The 10991-nt window shown below is 41.6% G+C and overlaps 1 protein-coding gene across 1 annotated transcript; it reads right to left on the minus strand.

Moving 5' to 3' along the window:
• Positions 1–305: 305 nt before the first annotated feature.
• LOC132206355 (probable G-protein coupled receptor 139) lies at positions 306–10768 on the minus strand. The gene is made up of 2 exons (XM_059640161.1): positions 10587–10768; positions 306–3148 (listed from the first exon to the last, which is right to left on the minus strand). Exons 1-2 carry the CDS (start codon positions 10651–10653, stop codon positions 2211–2213), a joined length of 1005 nt encoding a protein of 334 aa, XP_059496144.1. The 5' UTR covers positions 10654–10768; the 3' UTR covers positions 306–2210.
• Positions 10769–10991: the final 223 nt, after the last annotated feature.

A 10991-nucleotide genomic window follows, 5' to 3' on the forward strand; every position in this document is an offset into this window, starting at 1 on the left:
CATTACACAATAATTAAAATGCAAACAAAAAATTGACCAAACTTTTACACCACTGAAATATTTAAATAATGTATTAACTACTGCTCACCAACTGATCCAATAAAGCAACATCCCATGAACACAAGATAACAAAGTGTGGAGCTGGATGAACACAGCAGGCCAAGCAGCATCTCAGGAGCACAAAAGCTGATGTTTCGGGCCTAGACCCTTCATCAGAGAGGTCTAGGCCCGAAACGTCAGCTTTTGTGCTCCTGAGATGCTGCTTGGCCTGCTGTGTTCATCCAGCTCCACACTTTGTTATCTTGGATTCTCCAGCATCTGCAGTTCCCATTATCACATCCCATGAACACAGCCTGGCAAAGACAAATCCAGCAATTCAACAGATTTCAGTCCAGGAGAAGGATCAGCAACAGGATGAAACTAGCAGCACACAGAGAGACAGATAGAGAAAGAGAGAGAGAGAGAGCTGTATCTGGCAGTTTCAACTCCAAAAGCCCAAATTCAACAATTAAGTGCAAAACTAAAACCGTGGGTCTATGTGAGCCTGAATCTGCGCATTCCTGCTTCTTTTGTTTACTTTAAACAAAACTACTTACTCTACTTTTCATGGAGCAGATAAGTCAGCACTTGCTTCACAACCTGCTCGTGAAGAGAAACCAAACAGAATAAATCCCTCTTAAAGGCACATATTGTCACACCTCTCTCTCTCTCTCTCTCTCTCTTTCTCTCTTTGGGCTGTATTTCTACCACCTGCTCACCCCTTCCCTTTCCCACCATACCACCTCCCAACCCAGTTTTTAGGATAAGTACTATTTATGACCAACTGCTATCAGTTCTGATGAAGAGTCACCAGACTCGAAGCATTAACTCTGTTTTCTTCCTACAGATGCTGCCAGACCTGCTCAGTTTCGAAGGTTTACTGTATTAATTTCAAACACAATTAGTGATGGATAATGACGGTTAATTTAGCCAACAAATACGGCAAATTGCAAAACCTGAACCTTCTCCACTGCTACCTTGAGGGTTCCGCCTCACTCCCTGCACTCCCGTCCAGACACTGGCTATCTCTGCACACAGACAGAATCCAAAATCTCTCCATGATCCTTCAACTCATTGCTCATAATGTGCTTCTTTTCATTCTTCTGTCCAAAACAGACGCTTGCACACCTCTCCAGATTGAAGTCCATTAACTCGATATTTTCTAACTCACTTAACTCCTTTTCATAGCCCTTTGATGTCACATTATATCAACTTCATAACTTATTTTTCAAGATATGTTTGCTTCATGAGCAAATCTAGCAATCTCTGCCATACCATCCATGCCTAACACATAACTTGGAAAAGGTTGAGGTCCTGGATTTTCTCCCTGTAGATTTGCTAATCTAAATAACACCCATGAACGTCCACTCTCAGTATCATTTGAGACAATAAATCATCTATCCACACTGATATGTGACAGCACCACCTCACACACACTGTTATGGTGTCTCACAAACACAAAGACAGTGACCAAAGGCAGTGAAATCTGGAGGGTAATTGACTGATCAGAAAAATTGGGAATGAACTTAATGAGTGACAAGCAAGAGTAAGAGAGAAAGAGAGGACTGACAGAGTGGACCAGAAAGAGAGAGAGTGAATTATTGAGGTTGGGATGGATTTAAGTGAGGGAAAAGAAATTGGTCTTGAAGATCTCACCAGAATGGAAGGAAGACAGGCTCAATAGATTATTTCTGAAAAGAGAGAAAATCGGTGCTTTCATAAGAAGAGGCTTATTTAATTTGCATTTCTTGAGTAACAGTAAGATGAAATCGAACACACAATAACAAAGTGTGAAGCTGGATGAACACAGCAGGATAAGCAGCATCTCAGGATCACAAAAGCTGACCCTCTCTGATGAAGGGTCTAGGCCCGAAACGTCAGCTTTTGTGCTCCTGAGATGCTGCTTGGCCTGCTGTGTTCATCCAGCTCCATACTTTGTTATCTTGGATTCTCCAGAATCTGCAGTTCCCATTATCACTGAAATCGAACACATCACTTGTTTGAGATATTGGGGTGGACTTTTCCTGTCCTCTTATGCAGCCAGCACCATACCTCTTTCAGTCTGGATCACAACTGGCCCTCCATTTAACACATGTTCACAGCTTGCACTTCTCTTGCTTTTGACTCTATTGACAGTCTTTGGACAAAAATTCCATGTCTGCGAACTCAAATCACTGGAATCTGCCTCTAAAATGCTCCCCATTGGTTTGTTCATGAACGACTTCCATCATTGATGTCATTGGGTATTTCACCAGTTTCCTGAGTTGCTCTCTAAACCTTGACTGAGTAGCCACATAAATAAAGGTATTTGTACAGCAACTTAAATTCCGCAGCATAAGGCCGACACGTTGAAATGTGAATTCTGAGTTGTTGTAATCCCTTGTATTTACACCACTTGTGCTATAATATAAGAAATGTAAGACATACACCAGCCACAGAAGAATGAAGCTGCCAGATATGCTGAAAAGCAAAATCATCGATTTCTTTCTGCTCTTCATCTCTGGGTCAATATGATTCTGTGCTTTTCTTCCGCCCGTTAGTCCTTTACGAACACGACTGGCCACTAAGATGTGTCGGACAGTCAAAACATTGAGCAACAGAATTACAGTGAAAGGCAGCAATGGATTCATAATCTTGTCAAACCAATCAAATCCTATCCATCCCGGGTCAGTATGAAAGTTTGGTTTTATATAACAGAGCCATGGGATATTGTTGATTACCTCACCAGCTTCAAGTGTAAAGTAAAGGGGGACACTTCTCAAACAGGACAGAATGCAAGTTATTGATAAAACCAACAGGGTTACTTTCTCAGTGCAGTACTTTGTTTTCAGTTTTTGGCAACAAATGGCGACAAACCGATCAAAGGAGAAAGTGACGGTGAACCAAACAGAACAGTCAGTTGCTGCACATCTCAGGACATTTATAACACTGCATACAGGTGTAATATATAGGAAAGATCCCGGGACATAATAATAAAGTACGCGCCACAGCATGACCTCGGTGATGATGACGAGTAGGTCTGCAGATGCCATGGAAACCAGGTACCGAGAGGTGCAGGTGCAGAGGCCACACTTACCCTGGGACAGAATGACAATCGCCAGTAAATTAACTGTTAAAAAAAAGTGAGAGGAGACAAAACACAATTATAATTTATTTGTCAGTGCACTCTGTATCTGACTCAAAGAGGAGGGATGGAAATTCAGCATGTTATAAAAGATAGAATAGATTTCAAAACGATAAATAAAACAAAATATTCAGTCCTAAGTGCAATGTGCTAAGAACCCACCATCATCTCCATTTACAACTGCCATGATACGGATTATAACAAGCAGTGTTCGTGAAGTAAACCATCCAAAATTCCTGACTTCAAGGAACAGGCTTCAAATGCATCAGACTCTCAGTGAGATCAAACTCATGCCCTGAATGGATAAGGACCCTGTGAGAGGATTGGAACTAACTCAGAACCTAATCTATTCCAGGATTATACCTATCCCATCCACAGTTTAGATACTATCAAGATCAGAAACTTCCTGGTTTTTGGAGTGACTATATTCAGTTTTGTTACAATTTTATAAAAGCTGAGATTTTGCTTTGCCTTGCAGTGGGCGTTTATCTTGAATCTGAATTCAGAATTCATACACAGTTGCTGATGTGTCCATACTCTCTCCAGATTCTACACATTGAAACATGGAAATCTAGCAATTAGAAGTGAGAGTTCGTAACTCAACCCTTTGAGCCAACTCCACCATTTATCATGATCATGGGTGATCTTATCCTGGTCTCAACTCCACTTTCATCCTGTCCCCTATGGTCCTCTATCCAATTTCTCGTCAAAAACTGACCTATTTTTTTCTGGAGGTTATTGATTGATTCTGCTTCCCACACACTCTGGGGCAACGAGCTCCACAGATTCATAACTCTCTGGGAGAAATGCTTTCTGCTCAGTTTTGAACCTACATTCCGTCATTCAATTTCTATGCCCTCCTGTTCAAGACTATCGCACAAGTGGAAAGCATCTGTTCAACACCCACCTTATCAATCCCCATCAGCATCTTCTATACCCCAATCAAACTCCCATCATTTTTTTGAATTCCTGTGACTATAAGCCCTAACTGTTTAACTGTTTATCATCTGACGGCTCTTTATCTCCTGTAATCAAAGTTGTGAACCTCCTCTCAGCTGCCTCCTGTGCCAGCAAATTCTTCCTCAACTAAGGAGAACAAAACTGGACACTGTACTCCAAGTGTGGTCTCACTAATGCCTTATACAGTAGCAACAACACTTCTTTACTTTAATAATCCAGTCTTTTTTGAATAAATGCCAGGTTTCCATTTGCCTTCCTTATAATCAGCTGCACCTGCATACATCCTGTGATTCATGCACAAAGATGCTCAGATCCCTCTACACTGACGCACTTTGAATCTGCTTCTTATTTAAATCATAATTTGCCCTTATCTTTTCCAGTTGCAATGGACAATTTCCCACTTATCCACATTAAAGTCTGTCTGCAAAATCTGGCCTACTCTTGAGCCAAACAATATTCATCAACTCATCACAGTCTGCTTACTCAACGCACAACTTTCAATGTACTATGCATGTGAACCCTGAGTTCTGAGTGTTCTACAACACTTTCTAGGGCCCTAAATATAAGTCTCAGTTTTGAATATATTTAATTTTGGAACATTTGCCGTAGAGAATTTCAGAATTTACTTGCCTTTGAATAAAGAAATTTCACCTCACCAATCCTACACCAGTGACCCTTTGCATCGAGAATATGTTGCTATGCTTTGGATTTTCCTGTCAGGGAGATAACCTCTGTTATTCTGTTGACTTCCTTCTGGATCTTACATGTTTCAAGAAGAAATAAAATTAGAATATCTTTTCTTGTCAGATTGTATTGATCACTCATTCTCGTAAACTCGAATTATGGCCTCTTATAGGAAGGATCATTTCATCACAAGAACCAAACTAATGAACCAAAGTGGTTCCTCCAGGTTAACTGGTCTACAGTGCACTTGTTTTCTCATTTTCTCGACCACTGCGGGGGGAAAGTTGTGGTCCTTGAAGAACGTGGACATCTGGGATGTGCGGGAGTGGAATGCCTCATCCTGGGAGCAGATGCAGAGGAGGCGGAGGAATTGGAAATAGGGGGTGGAATTTTTGCAGGAGGGTGGGTGGGAGGAGGTGTATTCTAGGTAGCTGTGGGAGTCAGTGGGCTTGAAATGGACATCAGTTTCTAGCTGGTTATCTGAGATGGAGACTGAGAGGTCCAGGAAGGTGAGCGATGTGTTGGAGATGGCCCAGGTGTGTCCACCTGGGTGGCAGCTTTCAGCAAACTTTGGACTTGAACCCCAAGATCCCTCTGCTCCTACACACTGCCAAGAATCTTTCCGTTAACCCTGTATTCTGCTTTCAAATTTGTCCTTCCAAAATGAATCATTTCACACTTCTCAAGATTAAACTCCATCTGCCATTTCTCAGCCCAGCTCTGTATCCTATCAATGCCCCTTTGTACCTAGAACAGACCTCCGCACTGTCCACAACTCAATCCACCCTCATAAGGTTTGCAAACTTACTAATTGACCCTTTCACCCCTACATCCAAATTCATTTCCAAAAATCATGAATAGAAGAGGATTCAGAACAGATCCTTGTGGTACACCATCCATAACTGAGCACGACGTTGAATATTTTCTGTCTACTTGTCACCCTTTATCTTCCAAGGGTCAGTCAATTCTGAATCCAATCTGCCACATTTCCCCCTATCCCATGCCTTCTTACTTTAACTGCATGGACCCACCATGGTGAACCTTGTCAGACACCTTACTAAAATCCATGTATACCACATCCACTACTCTAGATTCATCCATGTGTTTGATCACCTTTTCAAAGAATTCAGTAAGGTTTGTGAGGCATGATCTACGCCTCACAAATCCATGCTAACTATCACAAATCAAACTGTGCTATAAAAAGTGATCATAAATCCTATCTCTCAGAGCCCTTTCCAATAATTTTCCCACCACTTTTTTTTTTTTGAAGTAAGACTAACTGGTTTGTAATTTTTGGGGTTATCCCTATTGACTTTTTTGAATGAGGGAATGATTTTTGCCACTCTCTAATCTTCTGGCACTATGCCCGTGGACAGAGAAGATGAAAAGATCATCACCAAAGGCCCTGCGATCTGTTCCCTTACTTCCCATAGAATCATTGGATAAATCCCATCAGGCCCAGGGGACTTATTTATTTTCAAGTTCCTCAAAATTCCTAGTACGTCTTCCTGACCTATATCGACCTCCTCTAGCCTACCAGCCTGTTTCACACTGTCCTCCCCTACAGCCAGGTCCCTCCCAGTTGTGAACACTGAAGAAAAATATTCATTAAGGACCTCACCTATCTCTTTAGGCTCTGTGCACAAATTCTCTCTACAATCCTTGATCAACCCTACCCTTTAAATGGTCATTCTCTTATTCTTTACTTACATATAAAAAGCCTTGGAGCTCTCCTTGATCCTATCTGCCATCATTTTCTCATGACCCTTATAGCTCTCCTATGCCACTTAATCAGCTCTTTCTTGGATAACTTGTATCCTTCTCAAGCTTTTTTCCGTTCCTTGTTTTCTAAACCTTATATAAGCATCCTTCTTCCTCTTAACTTGCCACTCAACCTCTCTCAAGATACAAGGCTCCCTCATATTACTGCATTTGGGGTGGCACAGTGGCTCAGTGGTTAGCACTGCAGCCTCACAGCACCAGGGACCTGGCTTTGATTCCAGCCTCGGGTGACTGTCTGTGTGGAGTTTGCACATTCTCCCCGTGTCTGCGTGGGTTACCTCCGGGTGCTCCTGTTTCCTCCACAGTCCAAAGATGCGCAGGCTAGATGGATTGGCCATGCTAAATTGCCTGTAGTGTTCAGGGGTGTGTGGGTTATAGAGGGGATGGGTCTGGGTGGGATGCTTCGTGGGGTGGTGTGGACTTGTTGGGCCAAAGGTCCTGTTTCCACACTGGAGGGAATCTAATCTTCCCTGCCTGCCAGGGACAAACATATCAATCACAAGCAGTATGTGTTCCTTAAGCAATCTCCACATTTCAATAGTGCTCTTCCCTGACAGCATCTGTTCCCATTTTATGTTACCCAGTTCTTGCCTAACAGAATTAGAATTACCCTTCCCCCAATTATAAACCTTACCCTACTGTATGTACCCTTTTTGATGACTATTGTAAAAGTAACAGATTTATGATCGCTACCACCAAAATGCTCTCCTACCAACCAGTCCAACACTTGACCCAGCTCATTGTCAAGCACCAAATCCAAAGTGGCCTCTCCTCGTGTTGGTCTATTTACGTACCGTGTCAGGAATCCTTTCTGAATGCACTGGACAAAATCCCTTTCATCTGAACTATTACAACTAAAAAGTTTCCGATCAATATTTGGAAAGTTGAAGTCATCCATGACAACAACCCTGTGACTTCTGCACCTTTCCAGTATCTGCCTCCCAATCCGCTCCTCCACTTCTCTGCAACTATTTGGGGGTCCATAAAAAACAAACCCAACAAAGTGATTGCTCCTATCTTGTTCCCGACTTCAACCTAAACTGACTCTGTAGAGATATCATTTTCGAACTGCCTTTCAGTAGGCGCGATAATAGCCCTGACTAGCAATGCCACTCCCCTGATTCTTTTACCACCCTCCCTATTTCATTAAAGTGTCTAAATCCCGAGCTTCCAACAAACATTCCTGCCCAAAATGTCAGCCTTCCTGTTCCTCTGATGTTGTTTAGCCTGCTGTGTTCATCCAGTGCTACACCTTGTTAACACTGATGACAGGCTCATCAGTCTATCGTTCCCTGGCTTCTGCTTACCAGATTTCTTAAATAATTGCGCCATGTTAGCCACTGTCCAGTCTTTCGGCACCTCAGCTTTGGCTTTCCATCATATAAATAGCTCAGCAAATGGCCCAGCAATCACCTCCCTAGCCTGATTTATTTGTCCAGCTTTCATATCCTTCTCCATGCTAAACACTGATGCAAAATACTTGTTTCATATATCTCACCCAGCTCTTGCAGTTCCACGTATTGGTTGCCATGTTTATCTTTAAAGGGCAGTTATTCTCCCTCTAGTTACCCTTTTGCCCTGAATACATTTTTAGAATCTCATTGGATTCTCCTTAAACCTATTTGCCACAGCCATCTCATGTCCACTTTTTGCACTGCCCATTTCCCTCTTCAGTGTACTCCAAACACCGTTATGCTCTTCTGGGGATTCACTTGATCCTGTCTACACCTGTTTACACCTGACATATGCTTCCTTCTTTTTCTGAAGCAAAACCTCAATTTCTCTAGACAGCGAGCATTTCCTGCACCTATTGCCCTTAACCTTCACCTGAGCAGGAACATACTGTCTATGGACTCTCATTGTCTCATTTTGAAGGCATCCCACATTGTAGCTATCCCTTTTTCTTGCAAATAACTGCCCCCATCAACCTTTGGAAGTTCTTGCCTAATACTGTCAATATTTTCCTTCCTTAAGTTTACAAATTTAACTTAGTGATCAGTGCCTATCCTTTTCTATATCTGTTTTAAAACTGATGCAATTATGATCATTTGATGCAAAGTGTTCCCTGATTACACCTCAGTCACTTCCCCAGCCTTATTTCCCAAAAGACATTCAGGTTTTGCTGCTTTGTTAGTGGGTACATTCACATATTGAAAAAGAAAATTTTCTTGTACACTCTTACCAAATTCCTCACTATCCAAGGCCTTAACAGTATGGTAGTAGCAGCCTATGTTTGGAAAGTTGAAATCTCCTGCCACTACCACCCTATTATTATTACAGATAACTGAGATCTCCTGGCAAATTTGCTTTTCAATTTATTTCTGACTCTTGGTCAGCCTGTAGTACAATTAGGCAATCTTACCTTTCCTATTTCTCAGATGCATTCAAATAACTTCGCTGGATGTGCTCCCCAGAATATCCTTCCCACATACAGCTGTAATGTTATCCCTAAACAAAAATGCTACTCTACCCCCTCCATTGCCCACCTTTCTATCCTTCCTATAACATCTATGGGGCCAGGATGAACTAGTTTGGGCTAACGGATCTGTCTCTGTGCTGTGGGATTCTATGACTATATATCTCCATGTGAATCCTTCTCCCATACACCAGCTCCTTCGCCACACAATCATTTGCTCTATCCACCTATTTCTACTCTCACTTACACTTGGCATCGGCAGTAATTCAGATATTGCTACCCTCAAGGACCTGCTTTTCAACCTTCTGCCCGTTTCAAGGAACAAAGAACAAAGAAATTTACAGCACAGGAACAGGCCCTTCAGCCGACCAAGCCTGCACCGATCGAGATCCTCTGTCTAAACCTGTCACCTAGTTTCTAAGGGTCTGTATCCCTTCACTCCCTGCCCATCCATGTACCTGTCCAGATACATCTTAAAAGACACTAACGTGTCTGAGTCTAGCAACGCATTCCAGGCACCCACCACCCTCTGTGTAAAGAACTTTCCACATATATCTCCCATAAAATTTCCTCCTCTCACTTTGAACTCATGAACCCAAGTAATTGAGTCCTGCACTCTGGGAAAAAGCTTCTTGCTATCAACCTTTGTCCATACCCCTCATGATTTTGTAGACTTCAATCAGGTCCCCACTGAATCTCCGTCTTTCGAATTAAAATAGAATTTTAAAAAAGAATTTCACAATTCAGCTTCTCAAATTCTGTATATTCATCTTCTTTCACCTGATTAAAGTATTGATTATTTAAGACAGATTAAAGTACTCATTTAATACTCTACCAATGTCCTGTGATCTTCACGCATTGATTGCTCCTTTGGTCCAGAATGCACCCAAGTCGTCACATGGTTATTGCTTTCTCCTTGATGTACAGGTACAACATTTGAGGCTTCTCCCTAATCTTGCCCACCTGTTGTTTTCTCATACCACCTCTTTGCTGTCCTAATTGCTTTCTTTGGTCTGTCTCACACTTCTTATACTCCTCACGGGCCAATGTTGTTTTGCTTCCTCTGTACATGTTATACATTCATTCCTTTCTATCTAGCTCTGAAAATTCTTCAATATCTGTTGTTCTCTAGGCTTATTGTTCTTACATTTTACCCAGAAGGGAATGTGTTGGATCCATTGCTTGACACTCCCAGAAATACATAGTCAGTCACTGTGGTCAGAGCTGCTCCAATTGGCTGACTTGCCATCAGCTCAGACATTTCCACTGGGAGACATTCCCAGAATTAACTTTACTCAAATTGTTTCCCTTCGCTAAGGTCGGTTTTAACAGTGAATGTGTTTCTCCTCAAGTCAATAAACTGATGTGAGAACATTGATAGAAATACACAAAATTTGTTCGGAAATGAGATAACTTAAGATAATAACCTCTTTAATTCAGTTCAATTGAACCAATAATACACTGTCACAGAATGGATATAAAGGTGCTTAGCAGATTCCTATGTGACACATTCAAGGACAAAGTAACACAACAATCAGTTCAGGTACAAGCTTATGCGATTCAATTGTAATATCTACTTACCAGGAACACCAATAACAACTAGGATCAGGTAGTATATTTTTATAAGGCTATCAATTGGATAGTGCATTTTTTTGATGGAAGTGATCTCTCAGTTTGAGAAGGAGGCAGTCAGTTTGCATCGAACCTTGTGTGATTGCATTAGATGTTATTGTGTTTATATGCTGTGGGAGCTCCATGGGAATATTGTGGTTGCAGCAACTCTCAATGTATTATTTTAAATTAGACACAAATTAGAGAAGCAGTTAATTCTCTGCTGATTGGGTATATCTGGTAACGCAGTTCACTTGGATAATGCAGTTCACAATTAATTAAGCATCTTCAAACATGATCAACAAATACCCAGATCAAGCTTATTTTTTTCAGCGATTTCATTCTCTCAACTTTAACACTGTATCATTAAGTTTC

Source organism: Stegostoma tigrinum, chromosome 36 (assembly GCF_030684315.1).
Source record: "Stegostoma tigrinum isolate sSteTig4 chromosome 36, sSteTig4.hap1, whole genome shotgun sequence".
In the NCBI taxonomy this organism is placed as follows: domain Eukaryota; kingdom Metazoa; phylum Chordata; class Chondrichthyes; order Orectolobiformes; family Stegostomatidae; genus Stegostoma; species Stegostoma tigrinum.

Coding starts and splice junctions, on each gene's coding strand:
- LOC132206355 (XM_059640161.1), bottom strand. CDS start 10,653: ATGCACTATCCAATTGATAGCCTTATAAAAATATACTACCTGATCCTA. Junction 3,149..10,586: donor AGTTGTTATTGGTGTTCCTG/GTAAGTAGATAT, acceptor TTTTTTTAACAG/TTAATTTACTGGCGATTGTC.